The following is a 16,304-nucleotide window of genomic DNA, read 5'->3' as shown; positions in this document are numbered from 1 at the left end:
GAAGAATTGGAGAACAATTAATGCACTTAGGGGGAAAATGTGCTCTCACACAGGCACTGCTTCCAAATAGAAGGTGAGAATCCATCAGAAACAATCCTGGGCTGGGTCTGGGCTGGTTTCTCCACTCAATGTTGTCACTTAATGAGGTTTGAACAGGCAACAATGCATGATTTATTGAAGCGAGATTTAATTAGAACAGCACAGATGTTTTCATTCCTTTGTCCTATTTTTCAGTAATGCTCATTTCTCTTCTTCCAGCACAGATTAAAATAGTAAACCTTCTGGCTTTAGCATGACCTACACTTTTCTGTATCTGTTGTCTCCCACAATTTTCTTCTTGTAAAAAGCCAAAGGCAAGACACGAGGGCAAGAAATTGCTCTTTCTGAATTGCTTACTTCAAGCTCACTGTAATGCAGGTGGAGCTTACTTAGCAACAGAGTATGTCCGTCAGCTTTACCATTCTGTTTCCATGAACTATCTCAAATATGGGTCCGACCCAGCTTCCCAAACACAAAAGCAGTAAGTTTCAAAAATCCAAAGAACTGTATCTGGAGCTTCTATCAGCTGTGACATTGCCAAGCAACAACATTGGAGCACCTTACATTTTTCCACTATAACAAAGACAAGCCAAAGGCAGCTTCCTCTTGCAACTCCACACAATTATGAGCTTCAGAATCACTTTGAATGGAACCGACCAGACAGCCCTTTTTCTTCATGGGGATGATAAAGGATGCAATGAGCTAGACAGGACAAGTAAAACAGTGAACTGTGCTCCTCAGCAGCTACCTGTGCTCATCTCTGAGGCTCTAGCCCACATGGGTGGCTTTGTATTCTAGTATTATGGACCATGTTATTATGGTCCTGCAAAGCTATGGCTCATTAACTTCTATCTTCCTCAGCACAGATCCATGCAGGCAGAGGGCCAAAGGCAGCAGGGCAGCTCCAGCACGTGCACAGCTTCAACAGGGTAGCCCAGAGGGCAATGGTCCTCTAATGGGCTAACTAAACCCAACTAAGGGAGGAAAGAGATTTGTTTGGTTTTGCTGTTGATACCAAATTTCAACAATGTAATTCATTTAGCCCCAAACCCAGCTCTGGGCAGCTGTGCAAACTGCTAAACCATATTTGGTTTCTGGCCACAGTGGCCATTCCCCAGCCCAGCAGTAGCAGCCACAGCCCCCAGGGCACACACGGCCACTTCCAGTAGGGGGACATAAAGAATTTAGCTTCCACCTGCCAGGAACCCTCATTTTCACACACAGCCAGGGAAGCTTCAGCCACCACGAGGCTCAGCCAGGCTCACTCGTGGGCTGCCCCGTGCTCGTGGCAAGAGGATCTGCAGTAGGAGGGACCTGTTCCTGCAGGCAGCTCCATGCCAAGGACAACAGACCAAGTGCAAGGTCCTGTACCTGGGTCAATCTTGTACCTTGGCAACCTCAAGCACAAGTTGATTGGAGAATAGATTGAGAACAGCCCTGAGAAAAAAAGACTTGGGGGTGCTGGTGGACAAGAAGCTCCACATCAGCCAGCAACGTGCACTTGTAGCCCAGAAAGTCAGTGGTGCCCCGGACTGCATCAAAAGCCGCACGGCCAACAGGCTGAGGGAGGTGATTCTCCCTCTCCACTCTGCACTCGTGAGACCCCACCTCGAATACCGTGTCCAGTTCTGCAGCCCGCAGCACAAGGAGGACACGAAGCTCCGGGAGCCAGCCCGGAAGCGAGCCACGAGGAGCACCAGAGGACCTCTCCTCTGCAGACGCACTGAGATGCATGAACTTGTTCAGCCTGGAGAAGCGCAGACCCCAGGGAGAGCCCAGAGCAGCCCCCCCAGCACCCGCGGGGGCCCCGGGAAAGCCGGGAAGGACCGGCCGGGAGCGCCGGGACACGGGGAAGCGCCTCGAGCGCCCCTGGCGCCCCCCAGCGGCCCCGCGCGGCGCTGCGGCCCCTCGCTGCGGCCCCGCCCCCGGCCCCGCCCCTCGCCCCGCCCCCACTGTCGCAACAGCGCCCCGCTCCCGCCGCGCTTTACGGCGAGGCCGCCATGGACCGGAGGAAGAAGCCGCTGGACGTGGCCGCCTCCTCGGTGAGCGCGCGGGAAGCACAAGCAACACCCCCCCCGCGCCCCTCCTCAGGGGGCTTGTTGCTCGGCTTATAAGAGTGCGAGGGCTGCCCGGTGTGCCTCGTTTACCGGCAGCTGCGGGGCTTCCGCGGGCGGGCGCGGCCTGCGCAGGCCGGCCCGGGGGGCAGCGGCGCTTCCGGGGGCAGCGGCGCCGCGGGACGCGTGTTCTGCCCGCTCGCCTTCCCTCCGAGCCCCCGGCAGGCCGGCTGGTCAGGTGCTTGCGTCACCGGGTCGTGCTGCAGCGGTGGCGTCCCGCGTTCTGGCGTCCCGCGTTCTGGCGTCCCGGGGCCGGTGCGGGGCCGGTGCGGGGCCGGGGGGGTCAGCCCTGCGGTCCCGGGCTGAGGGGCAGGGGCTGGGCCTGCCCCCTTCCGTGGCCTGGTGATAAAAGTGGGGCTTGAGAGGGAAACGTGAGGTCGTGTCCTGATTTTTTTTCCAAAGCAGCCGGAGGTTCGTGGCTTGGGAACCTGCCCCTCCGAGCTCTGGGGGTGAGGAGGAGCCGCTCCCCCCGGCTCCCCCCGCGGGCTGTGAGCAAGAGGCTGCTGCCAGGCCTGCCGCTTTCCCAGAGAAACAGATCGTGTCGGGTTGGGGTTGTTGCATATGAAATACTGAACGGTGAATGTTTGGATGCTCGTTTTTGAGCGGTGGGGGAGAAAAGGGTTAATGTGCAGCACTGCAGCGTGGTCACGGGGAGCTGAACACCGAATGCTTTAGTGTTTGGGACAGATAGATGCTCATAGCAAAGTCTTCCTCTTGCCCAGTTGATGTACATCTGGGATATTTCTGTAGGTCTTGCAGAGGAAGTGGCACAATATCCTCTTCCAGCCTCGGTTTCTCAGTGTAATCTCAAGGCAGTATCCCAGCCAGTGGTGTTTCCTAATAAAAGATGAGATGGATGTTGGTGAGAGATGGCAATGCTGCTTCCATATTCATTTTTTTTAAAGAAACATGGAAGTCTGAAACTACAAAGAGTGTATAAACCAGTGGGGAAATACTGATGTTTTATGAAAGCAAACTTTTATCAATTCTTTCCCAGGACAGGACTCGGTTCATGATCTTGTGGTCAGAAATTTCCTTTTCAAATCCAGTAGTGCTACTTCATTAGTCCTTCTCTACTGGTTTGCCATCAGGAAGCTAGTAAAACCCGCATGGAATTATGTCTCTCTTATTCCCCTTATGTATCAAAGGATCAAGGGGGGGTTTTTTAATCCTTAATCATAGTTTGCATCCTGTGTTTTTTGTATATTGTTGGCTGTAAAATCAAAGCCTGATCTTTGTGATCGAATCAGTGTCTCAAAGTTTCATATAAAAATGCAGTCAAAAGCTCATCTAACTGTAGGTGCCAGATTGTTTCACTAGAGTTCTTGCTTTATTTCAGTAACTGATGTATGTGCATGTGACACGTCTTGGTTATTTGTTTCTTTTGCTGTTGATGTAGTTGGTAGATCTCAAAGCAGAACTCTTCCGAAAGCAAGAAGAATTCAAGAAAGAAAAGCTCTTGAAAGATGCTGGCATCTTCACAAAACCCAAAACTGCTAACAAGGTAGAAATATTTTTTCCACTGTTGCTTCTATCATTCTTTTTCCTTAAAGTAAGGAAGTTCACATTTAAATCTCAATCAATGAATAAATAAATAAATACATAAATACTTTAGCACAGTAGATAGAGTCTCGAGTCAAGCATGTTTAAGATGTTCTTTACAAAGTCTTTCATGATTGATTTGCAAAGATTGCATGATGGAGTTGAAATATTTTTTTAATCATTATCATTTCAATGTTTGGGTCTTTTTTTTTTTTTGGTGTTATCAAATTGTATTCCACAGAAACCAAGCATTTGGAACAAACAAAACACAGGAGTTGCAAATCGAGCTGAGAAAGATGTTGAGCAGAAGACAGAAGAGGAGCATATATTAGATAAATCAAGGTAACTCTTGGGCTCCCTGAGAAAGGAACACTTGGTACAACTTGGTTTTCAGTGTTTAGAAAAGCACAGATCAAGCACATTGTGCATGTCTTGGACCAGCAGTTCTCGTTGGACCAACCAGCAAGACCAGCATCAGTTTGATGCTCTTTACCAGTAGTGTACAAACTGCTTCCCAGCAGTCTCATGCTCTGGGGACACCTCACACAGTCCTGGCAGTCTTAAGTGTGTCAGGCTACTGAGTTTTGGAAGTAATCTTTCAAATTAAAAGCCAGGGCAGTGACACATCAGAATTCTGTAGTAAAGTGGTTTTTGGACTTGACAGAAAATGGCTTCCTTTTTTTGCATTATTTACTTCATCTTCTGAATGATTTAGTTGCTTCACTACAGTTGTTTCTGGAACTGGGTATCTCTGTATCTTCTGAAAAGTCTGTTAATTTTCAAAACAAAAACCAGGCAGAAATCAGCTTCTAGTAAATCTAGTAAATATTTCAGGCACTCCTGGTATTTTCCATTTATCTAAGGCCAAATTTGTAATTTTAAACTGTGTCTGGAATTGCTGAGATTGCACTGTTAATTCTTTTTTCCTTTTTCAGGAAGAAACTAGAAGAGAAAGCAAAGCTGTATGAGAAGATGACAAAAGGCGACTTTCCAGGTGAACAGGACTAGTCTAAATGACTAGATAGATAAATATAGATAGAGCTGTAAAGTTCATCCTACAAGCTGGTATTTCTGGCTGTCTGGTGATTTACAGCAGCCACACTATGAATTCACTTATTGTCTTCTTGCATGGGAATTTTTTTATTTTGTTATTTACAAAGTGATTGACATGGCTTATTCTCCTTTGAAAGGAAGAAAAGTATAGGTACTAGAGAAAATAAAAAATATTTTTTGAAGGACAGGCTGTCCTAGTAAAGCACTATGGGCTTGTTTCACTCATTCATTAAGTGGGTGTAATATATTCTGGTTTTTCCATACAGAATCTTGGAAAAACAAAATTAATTTATTCTCTATTATGCAGTCTTTGGATTGCATTGCTGCTGTCCTGCATCCTAATTCCTGGACCTTTATGAAGAGAAGAGGAGCAGGAGGGGAGTCTGGCTGGTCTATATGTGAATGCCAGTCATGCAGCTAATAGGGTTAGAGAATTCTAATCTGTCCCTTTCTTCTCTCACTCATTCAGTCCTTTGCAAGACATAAGTGTTAAAATAAAATCCAAATCTCTTTCTGAGTAATCTCTAATATCTTTTTTACTCGTGTCTGGTTTGTCCATATGACCCCACCACTTTTCTCTACTTTTCTAAGCTAGTGACCATTTACTGCCAACACACCAAATGCTGAGCATCAGAGAAGTATTTTAACTGTTACATAACAAACTCTGTACTTCTGAACTAGTACATGAGCAGAAAATATTGTAGTGCAAAGGCTGCAACCTTTTCTGTATTGTACTCAAACAATTCACTACTCTAAAACACCCTAAAGCTTCTATTCAGAAATAGAGGTTATCGCTGTGGAGCAAATTTTTGGCTCCCAAGTTTGTCTGGCACTACATGAGGTTTAAGTATTCCCCAATAGTGTGGTCAAGGGCATTGCTGGTAGCTGAAAGGCTGATTGTGGCTCTTTTGTATTGATTTTGTGCTCAGCTCTGTTCTTTTCATGGCTGTTCTCTAAGAATTGATTTTCTGCCTCAGATGAAGAAACCGAGGATTTGTACCTAGTGGATTTCACTCAGAAGATCATAGACAAACAGCACGAAGCACAGGAGCTGTATCAGAGCGAAGCTGCTAGAAAGTCTTTAGAAAAAGAGTCAGATGATGAGGAAACTCAACCTGAAACAGAAATACCACCACCTGAGGACCCAGATGAAGAATGGTTGGTATTACTGATTGGGCTTTTGTTTGGTTAACACTACACATCCAGAAGAGTTGGTAACACTCCTCATTTCATGTCTCATTAAAGACAGTCCTTCATGTTACTTTTCTTTCTGTGTAGGTAACACTGCAATGTAATCTACATTCAGGATTTTAAGGAATAGTCATCAGGGAAATTTACTATAAGTGAGACACTGTAATATCCTTTCTTATTTTCTTCCATAGTTTGTGGGAGTTCTGATTGCAGCATTGATACAATTTTATACATTGATGTTTTGAATCAAAACGTAATTTAGCAAAACTCACAGGGTTTATTGTCTTCACTAATTGCATGTGTGATACAAAATGAGCAGTTGGTTTTCACTGTGTGACCTCCTCTTAAAGGAGAGAAACTCTGAGTGGAAAGAACATGATTTTCCAGCATCTCTTCCACTGTTGAGCTGCAACACAACAAATAGTCTGACAATTTTCTGTGACATCCCAAGTAACTACTAGATTTTATCCATGACTTCAGTAAGAATTATGAAACCAGTCTTGACTAAATATTTGCCATGCCCATTTGTCTGACATGCTTATGGAACAGAGATTTTACTTCTGATTATCAGTTTAAAACATTAGTAACCTGTATGGAAAAGAGTACTGATGTTCTCCAGTTTATTAGGCCAAGATAAGGTTTGCAATGCACTGTTTTGGAATAAACGGGGAGGATGAATCCAGCAAAGTACCAGAAGACTGTTGGTTGCAAAGGCAGATATACCCATTACCAGCATCTTACTGCATTTCAAGATGAAGCTATAAAATGATCCAGCAATGGGCTCAAACTGCTTCATGCTCTCATCACTGACACATAAAGTGTCAGAAATGTCAGCTGGTACATTTAACCTTCACATGGTGCTTTTCTGTCATTGCCAATATGTAACTTCAGGTGCGTTATTGTTAATATAGTGTCCATCTCAGTTAGGCCATATCCTACTGGGAGTATTTGGGTGCTGGTATAATTAATGACAATTATTCTGGAGCCATAGCTCTATCTTCACTATAGAGAATGCAGACTTTTTTCCTACTGATGTTGCATTATGATGAAAAACAGAGAGCACTGAGTATATACTAAGCTGTAGATGAGCTTATATATAAAAGACTTAACTTGGTAAAAATTCAGATCTTTAAAAGTTTGGGGTTTGGGAACTAGATAGCCAGTCTTACTTTTTCAGATGTAATAATAGTTCTTTAGAAAGGGATAATTGAGGCAGCTTGATGCTAAAGGATTTCTTAGCATTACAGGAAAGTAAGTATAGCTCTTAACAGCTTTTTCAACGACCGTAAATTAAGTGTTCTGTACTTCAAAGAGTTCAATAAGAAGTACAATATGTGCTTCAGAGGAACATTTTGCTTGCATTTTATTCAGCCTTTGTTATGCCAGTGAATGAACACTATCAGCCTACTCTAAATGAGCCTTAGACTGATAATTGAAATACATTGTAGCAATTTTGTATCTGCAAGAAGTCAATGCTGCATCATTATTTTCATAATGGGAAGCAAGTATTAGGCTCAGTTTTATTTTTGGTGTGAAAACTACAGGACATTGTAACTTCTGAACGTTTTTTACACCATTTTATTGCCAAGGCAAACAGCTGGCTCAAAGGGAGATGGGAGTATATGTCTGTGATAAAGCTGTGACAGTGCCCTGCTCAGAATGTACCCTCCTAACCTGTGAGCCTGTTATTGGAAAGGTTGGAGAAGCTGTGACACATGGAGAGGCTGTGAGATGATTAATACTCTTTGGAAGGTGTCACTGCTGCTGTGTTCCGGGTAAGAGTGCTGTAAATCTGCAAACAGAAGTTCAAATCTCCTTTACTTTCATTACAGGGTTGATTATGTTGATTTCTTGGGCCGATCGAGACGCTGTATGAAGAAGGATTTGCCAAGTCTACTCAAAATGGATCAAGAACTTCAAGGGAAAAGGTGTGGTTGCTCTAATGGACGTGCATGGTCCTTGCAGTATTTAACATACATACTTTTAACAAGCAGGAGAAGAGACTGTGCTTTGTTGCCCCGTTCTCAATTCAGAATTGTTGATGCTGCTGCTTTCTCTAGATGTGCTTTAGACAAAACTTCTGCTGGTTACAACACTTGTGCATTTAAAAAAAAGAAAAAAATAGAGTAGATCTAGAGAAGCTGTGCATCATTTTATCAAAACTTTCTATTATAAATTCAGCAAGTGTTCCAAGACTTCTGCTGTATTTCTCCCTGGCAACTGACCATTTGAAATACATGGCTGGTGTCTTGGTTTTAAATTGCCACTGAATGGAGACCATGGATTTAAAAGAAAAGGCCAAATGAAATTTTTAACAAACTACTAAGGGATTGTTTTTTATGTAAACACTGACTAAATATAAAACATCCCTTATGGAGCGTAGTTTGCAGAGAAAAGTTCTAATAAATTGATTTATCAATCTCTCATGTATTTGATGCAACTTTTAAATCTGTGGTCCTTGTATGGAAACTATTTTATTCTATATATACCTTCCAGAAAATGACAGAGAAGTGATTCCTGGTTCTGTTTAACCTGGAAGCTGATAATAGTCTTTTAGCAATTCAATATTCATCATTACATTCAGAGTGAATTTGTTAGATCTCCATTTGTGTGGTTTTGCTCTTCTGGTAAACAGCTGTTTAACAGCTCCTCTGTTAAAATTATTGTGGCAGCACTAAGATTTTTTTTTCAGAAAATAATGTGAAGGCTGTTACTGAAGTGAAAATTCTTTCACAATGACAGCTCAAGAGTGTGTTCTCTAGATTTTACACGTAAGATGGAAGAATATGAGTGCTTTGAAACTGCAGTCTCTGCATTGATATGGATGACAGCCAGCAAAAACAGCTTTAGCTAGACTATAAAAGAAAAATATCCTGCTGCCTCTCTTGGGAAAACAAAAATATTTCCCATAGTGGGTATAATATTTGGCATGGACTTCAAGGTGAATTGATGGCTAGCTTTTTGTTATTTCAAATACCCTCCATTTTCTTATGTTAAATCTATAATATTTCCATATGATTACTAGAATCTCAACAGATGCCAATAAAAGTGATTATTTCATCTCCTATTCTGTGATTGGATAAGAATTTCATAAAGTCTTTTAATAACACATTCTACTAGTACGTTGTTTCAGAGGCAGTTTTGTATTTCTGTCTACTGTGTACCATAGTCATCAATGCTGCATCACTAAGGGGTGCCTACAGTGATCCATGTTTTGTAAAAGCTGCAGCAAGACCAAAACTTGCACTGTTTCATATCATAAAGCTGGTGAGTTCTGCTCTGTAATCCCTAGCTTTTTTTTTTTAATTAGACAAGGTCTTGATGGGAATACTCTGTTATCTGAAGACATGAGAAGAGAACTTCAGAGGCAGCAGTGGGAAAAAGAAGAAGAAGAAGCCCTTAGAAAACCCATGGGACCAATACATTATGAGGACATTAGAGAAAACGGTATACTTCCATGTTTTATATCACTTACATCACCAAAGAGAGTAGTTTTAGAGCAAACAAGAAAAAGTTACTTCTGGTGCCTGAATAGCAAAGTAGAGGTATGTGTTAAGCCACGTGGACTAGCCCTTCATATTACCAGTACATAAACGTAGATTTCTTTTTCCTCAGGTTGTATTTTTCACAAATGTATTTTTCAGATTTCATTACCTCCTCGTGTCTTCACCTTCCAGAAGCTTCACTTTGTGCATCATCTAAAACAACCCCTTTTAAGCCATCTCAAACTAATACCCTGTGTGTTGTTGGGAGTAATTCAGTGCCTGAAAGCAGGGTGTGTGGTGCTTGTAGCTACTGTCAATTATAAACAGAGTATAACTTAAATTTCTTGGTTCTCTGCTTCTTTTCAGAGGCCAGACAGCTTGGTGTTGGTTATTTTGCCTTTTCTCGTGACAAAGAACTTAGGAATAAACAACGGGCAACACTGGATATGCTAAGAGAGCAGGTATGAGTTTAAAGAGGAAAATGGGGTATGAAGGCATCCTGGTTTCAGTAGCCACTGTCTTTGATTTATTGTGTAAGTCTTTTACTAATTGATGCCTGCAGCTGACTCCAGAAAAACTGGGCCTCTTTTTCCCTGTTGAAACATGGCACTTGATGAGGATTGCTTTTAGTTGTTCAGTGAAGGAAGATATGTAGTTGATTATGATAACAAAAGAAGATTAATTGCTGTTTTTCTTTGCTGTTAAGACACTTGATCAGAGAACTAAACGTGAACAGTTAAAAGAAAAAAGGAAGGCAGCTCTGGATGCAAGGCTGTCTAAACTTCGAGCACGGAAGGTTAAGAAGTTAAGGGAAGCTGGATTAGATGAAGAGGCAGACAAGTTGGAGAATGGAGGTATGATCTGCTGCCTTTTTAAGTTAAATACTTGCTGTTTCATCTTGTACTTGATCAATGGACAGGCATGCTCTGATTTAGGTTTGGACATAAAATATGTCTTCTATGTATACATTAACTGTAACTGGTAAGATAGTGAGAGTTCATTTGATTGTGTATAGATACAAAATCATCCTAGAAATAGCTGAAATATGATGTATAGGTCATAGGCTTTTGTTGATGCACCCCGGAGAGCAGGAATTGTGTGGGTTAATTGTGCAGGTAGAGGAGGATAAAGCTGCTGAAAATAGGTAGAATGTAAAGTAACAAATGAATTTTGATATCATACAATACACATTCTTAGAGTTTCAGTGCAGTCTGTGAATTGTACATGCAACTGACTTTAGGATTTAGGATGATGAATTTGAGTTCTAATCCCATCTCTGTGCTGTCTCCCTTCTGACACTGCTAGTCACTCATACCGTCTGTCTCCCACTGTAAAATGTAGCCAATATTTCAGTGTGTCAGAATTCTCTGCAAGTGATGAACTGTGTGGTGTTGTGGCAACAAAGAACAGTAAAGTGCCACTGCTGTTGCTGTTCTGAAGAATAAGAATGCAAATTGTTTTCTCCAGTGAATGAAATTGAGATAACATGCTAATGTTCTTATTTTTACCTGATTTTCTAGCTTCAGTATAACACTCAGCACATTCCTCTTTGGGTCATTAGGCAATAGATTTTCAGCAGTCTTTTTGATGCAACTAGAAAGCTAATGAACTGTCTCTTTGTAGATACTCTTCCTGATTATCTGGTTTACCCATTATCTTTTCTGAACTAATATGCAGTAATTAAAAAAAATCACCTTCTCCACTCAGATGCATTTAATTATTAGAATGAAATTAGATAGCTAGTACAAGCTCTATACATGCAGATAACTCTTGCATCCTCTTCCTCCTGTGAAGTTCATCTAGATTTTATCCTGTTTGTGGGAAACTGCCCCCCTGGCATCAACTCGTGACACCATTACTAACAAAAACTACTGTCTCTTTCTGTAACATAGAGGTGAAAGGTGTTGCTGATGAACCAGAGGCTCCAAAAGTTCCTCCAGCAAGTAGAAAGGTAGAGGTTGTCATCCAGGAGAGAAGAGACACAAAGCCTGGCGTGCCCTATGTCCGAGAGTGGGATAAAGGCAAAGGTAAGGAAATGTTGATTCAGAATCATTGTTTGCTGCTACATTAATTTCTGCTTTATGACAAAGTATGGTGAGACTGAGAAGCAATGGAACACTTTCTCCTTGGGTTGATGACTAACTGGTCTCCAGTGCAGGGACTGACAAGGCAATGCCTTAGTGCCAGTAGCTGCTATCAAGTTACTCCATTTCTTGATGATCCAGAGAGGTTGACAGAATGACAAATTCAATAGTTCACAAGACTTGTTGTCTTTCAGTGTGATCTTCTATTGATGTATTTCTGTAGTGTTGTTCATCTGATGGTGTTCATCTTTAATGCCCAATGCTTTTATTCCCACTCTGGAAAGAACATGGACTGTCAGCTTAGCTAGCAATCTAGGACTAGATGGAAAAATAATTTCAGTTGGCTTTACACAGCTTCTGTTTGCTAATTTGTTTTCCCTTTCTGACTGATCTTCAGACCCTGAAATCTGTTCAATATACCATTTTCCTTGTTTCTAACAGAACTGATGTTTGGGCAATGGTCAAAGAAACAGGAAGAACTCAGAGATGAGCGAGATCCAGAATTCGCACCACCTTCTGATTACTTTCTGGGACAAAAGAAAGATAACAATTACAGAAGTCAGAATTTGAACAGTCCTGAAACCTCCTCTGAAAAACTGGAAACGGAGGCAGCAGAAAAGCAACAGGCCAACAGCAGCAGCACTGAAGCTGTGCCACCATCAGCACAGCCTTTCAACAGCAGAGTTCAAGATGACTCAGCATCCACAGCCTCCCGTGGCAATGACACTCGGGATGCGCCGTCATCATCGGAAGATGACAGCAGCGATGATGAAGACACACTGCCATCAGCACATGCTTATGGTTATGGTGCTCAAGGTGTGCCACCATCCATGCAGGCTTATGGTTATGGACCTCAAGATGTGCTGTCACCAATGCAGGCTTATGGCTACGGCGCTCACGAGATGCCATTTCCAGTGCAGGCTTACGGCTACGGCGCCCAAGGCATGCTGCCACCCATGCACACCTATGGCTATGGTGCTCATAACGTGCCATTCCCAATGCAGGCTTATGGCTACAGCACCCAGGATGTCCCACCACCAATGCAGGTCTACAGCTGCAGTGCCCAAGATGTCCCACCACCAATGCAGCCTTGTGGTTGCAGTGTCCAAGATGTCCCACCATCAGTGGAGACCTGTGGCTGCAGCGCCCAAAATGTCCCATCATCAGTGGAGGCCTGTGGCTGCAGTGCCCAAAATGTGCCACCATCTGTGGAGACCTGTGGCTGCAGCACCCAAGATGTGCCATCATCAGTGGAGGCCTGTGGCTGCATCACCCAAGATGTGCCTCCTTCAGCACAGACCAACAGCAGTGACACTCAAAACCAGGAGCCACTTTACCAAAGTTTAGATGATATGCTGTCTTACTACAGACAAGTGACTTGAACTGAAGAAAAGATAAGCCAGAATCATGATTTAATAGAATTATCTTCTTGGCAAGAATATTATTTTCCCTCATCTGGGAAAAACAAGGTTCTGTAAGTAGATAAAAATAAATGTCCTGGAGGCCTAAGATATTTTACATTACAGCTGTACTTATGCTCTGTTGTGTTTTTTTCCTTTTTTTCTCTTTATTTAAATTATGTTATTTTTTTGGCAGTACTTAGTTTAGTACGTATTTCATTTTACCTCCTTGCCACTTAACACCTGAGCTTTGGGGTATATTAAGGCTTTCTTTCAAAGTTGAACTCTTCCTTTACTCTGTTGCTGCCCAGCTAGCTTCTGGTTTGGAGGTACTACAAGTTCAGTGATACCTGTAGAAACAAAACAGCTTTAGGAAATCTGTTACCCATTTAATCTGTTACCCATTTAAACAGTGGTGGTTCACATGGTCATAATGCCTTCTGCATTCCTGAGGTCTGTATATAAATCATAATTCTGTGAAGCAAATGGCAGAGAGGCATTGCAGAAATAAGTAAATAATTATGGTTAGACCAAGAATAAACACTTAACTAAAGCAAAAGTCTTGACACCTGAAAATACTGTCTTACTGGTTTAGAAAATGCTCTTTTTCTTGCATCATCTGTTAAATTTCTGGACAGATCTAGAGGATGTTGTCTCCCATTCGTTCCTTCTCCTTGTTTTAAACCACACCCCTATGTAACCTCCTGTGACAGCAGCAGGAAATGGGTGGGCACTTGGGCTGTCTTGGTCAGGACCTGCCACTGTCAGCATATGACTGATTTAAGTAAAGCAAGTTTGTGTTTTCACTCCTTTCTGAGCATGCAGAACTGTGGGCATGCTGTGTCTACAGTTAGAACTGTATTAATGTGTTGGAACTGAGCTCTTTTTCCCAAGAGGTACCAGTGGTGGCTTATCTTGCCTTCAGTGTCCTGCACAGAGCCCAGGGCAGTCCCTGGCTCTTGGGCAGTGTATCTAAGGCAGCCTTCTTCCACATCTCTGTGTGAGCATTTTTTCAGATACACAAATTATCTTTGTCCAAAATGGAAAAAGCATGTAAGTATGCTTGAATGTCAGCCTCAACCTGCTCTATCTGGCTGGCAGGACTCAATCTGACCTCCTGAGAGCACACAATTTTCTGTGTGCCACCAAAAGCTCATTTTCCCCTTCCCAGAGGGTAGCAGGGATCTGGATCTGTGAACTACTAGAATGTCAGGTAAGACTGCTAGAAAGGGTAAAAAATATCTGGCTGCAATTCTGTAATGTTAGGGGCAATACAGTATCAATCATAGTGTCTTCATTAACTGTTTTTAATAAAAATAATTCTCCCAAGTCCTTTGCTGTCCAGCAGGCCTGGTCCTGTGATAAAGAGGGGCCTGAACCTGTTCAGCCACCAACACAATGATTAGGTGCTTTGACTAGAAAGTGCACTTTGACAGTACAAGGTGACTGAAACTTACAATTATTTATGGTAACATGAGCTTTTGCTGACAGAAGTGTTGTAAGACTAACTGTTGTAGGTTACCCAGCCTTCTAGCTCAGATTGCAGCAGTGACCAGAATTCAGAGAAAGAGACTTCTGCTTCTATCACTCAAAGAAGCTTCTAGCCTTTATCCAGAGGTGATAGCACCATTCAGTGCTTATCCTGTATTGCTGTAGGAGCTCTTTCACTTGGAGCAGTGTAAATTACTTAAATTTATTCACGTAGGTTGTGAAGTATCTTAGTGCTCAGGTGCGAAATCTAGAGTAGCATCATCAACCTCCAAGGAGCCAGTCTGCCATAGGTGTAATAATTAAACAGTTTTGGTTTTTTGTCCTCACAATCTCTCCCTCGTTTTGTTTATGCTTGGACCTCCCTTGATGTTCTGCAGGATGTGTTTCCCTTACTTTCCCCAAGACTGTAGCATACAGGAACACCAGAGATCCTGACAGCATTCAGGGCTACCCCCCTCTCCAAACCCACTAAATTAACACCAAAGCAAATTGTTCTAGAGCAGTGAAGAACATAAAGGCATGTTTTTAGGCAAAAAAAAAGGGACCATCACACTGTGCTGTCTTCTAGAAGATCCAGCTCCCCAGAAAAACAGAGAGCTAACTTCTGCACAAAGGGCATTCAGAAAGCTACTGACAGAATAAGCCTTCGCACCGTGAGAGCTGGTGGGGCGGCAGAATTCCGTGACAAAACGTGTCCAGCTACTTCTCTATCACTAACCTCCATGCCCTCACACAGTGCCAGGAGCAAACAGCCCGCAGGAGGTGAAGATGGGGCGAGTGTTTTCTCTCTTTGGGGTTCAGGCCCAGGCAGCCCGGGGGGTGCGCGCCGAGGCGAGGCCAGCAGTGCGCGGGACCCGCCGTTCCCTGAGGTGGGAAACGTCTCTTCTGGACTAGAACCCCCCCGTAGCGCTCCGTGCCTGGTGTCTCCGTGCCCAGTGAGCCATCACTGATACTCCTTTCCAAAAGCTAAATTCTACTCCCATAAGTGCCATTTCCCTCCCCTCTCCACCCCCCCCACTCCAGGCATTGTTGACTGTAAAAGTGCGGTGATCTCAGTGCGGAAGTTCAAGGAATTATGGATTTTCATGGTTGGAAAAGACCTTCAAGATCATCAAGTCCAGCTGTCTACCCTACAAGCCCCAGCCACTAAACGATCTCCCAAAATGCCACATCTACCCCTTTTTTGAAGGCCTTCAGGCCTCCACCACCTCCCCGGGCAGCCTGTTCCAAGGCCTTTTCACTCTTTCTGTAGATACATTTTTCCTAATATCCAGCCTGAACCTCCCCTGGAGCAGCTTGACCCTATTTCCTCTTGTCCTATCACTGGTCCCCAGGGAGAAGAGGCCAACACACACCTCACTACAACCTCCCCTCAGGCAGTTGTAGAGGGCAACGAGGTCTCCCCTCAGCCTCCTCTTCTCCAGGCTGAAAGGAAAAAAAGATGTGACTATTTGTAGGACAAAGGCAAGTAAGTGTGTGCTCAGCAGCCACTGGGGCTATGGGGCATAAGCACCACAGTGTACTTAAGTAGCAATATGAAAAGGAGTATTGTTTTGGATAGCTAAGGTAACCACTTTGCTGGCAACAGAAGTATAACCCAACCTTTTGTTTAGAGAAAACTTCCAGCTCTTACCAAAGCATAGGCTGATACAGCAACATCTTGGATGACTGCAGTTAAACCTGAGCCTCCAGATTAAAACTGCAGATTTTAATGCTCAGGCCCTGGCCCTCATTGTCACAATGAAGAGCAGAAATTTAAATTTATTCTCACAAATTACTACCAAACCAGCAGATGTACTCGGGCTCCACAGAGTCACAAGTGGTCTTCAGTAAAAGGCCCATTTCCAGTATGAAACAGTAATGCCATTTTTAAAACATAACCCACAGATAAAGAGAGAAAATTAA

General features: G+C 43.2%; 1 protein-coding gene across 1 annotated transcript; it reads left to right on the top strand.

Moving 5' to 3' along the window:
* The first annotated feature begins 2,009 nt into the window (after window positions 1-2,009).
* CCDC174 (coiled-coil domain containing 174) lies at window positions 2,010-13,045 on the top strand. The gene is made up of 11 exons (XM_051627491.1): window positions 2,010-2,081; window positions 3,553-3,657; window positions 3,937-4,037; window positions 4,631-4,689; window positions 5,726-5,906; window positions 7,772-7,867; window positions 9,250-9,386; window positions 9,791-9,885; window positions 10,131-10,278; window positions 11,317-11,451; window positions 11,950-13,045. Exons 1-11 carry the CDS (start codon window positions 2,040-2,042, stop codon window positions 12,888-12,890), a joined length of 2,040 nt encoding a protein of 679 aa, XP_051483451.1. The 5' UTR covers window positions 2,010-2,039; the 3' UTR covers window positions 12,891-13,045.
* The last annotated feature ends 3,259 nt before the right edge of the window (window positions 13,046-16,304 follow it).

The sequence above is a fragment of the Apus apus genome, chromosome 9 (genome assembly GCF_020740795.1).
Source record: "Apus apus isolate bApuApu2 chromosome 9, bApuApu2.pri.cur, whole genome shotgun sequence".
NCBI lineage: Eukaryota > Metazoa > Chordata > Aves > Apodiformes > Apodidae > Apus > Apus apus.
Note: the sequence above shows the minus strand (reverse complement) of the source record. Positions and strands in the feature narration are given on the sequence as shown.

Coding starts and splice junctions, on each gene's coding strand:
- CCDC174 (XM_051627491.1), top strand. CDS start 2,040: ATGGACCGGAGGAAGAAGCCGCTGGACGTGGCCGCCTCCTCG. Junction 4,038..4,630: donor CATATATTAGATAAATCAAG/GTAACTCTTGGG, acceptor TTCCTTTTTCAG/GAAGAAACTAGAAGAGAAAG. Junction 11,452..11,949: donor AGAGTGGGATAAAGGCAAAG/GTAAGGAAATGT, acceptor TGTTTCTAACAG/AACTGATGTTTGGGCAATGG.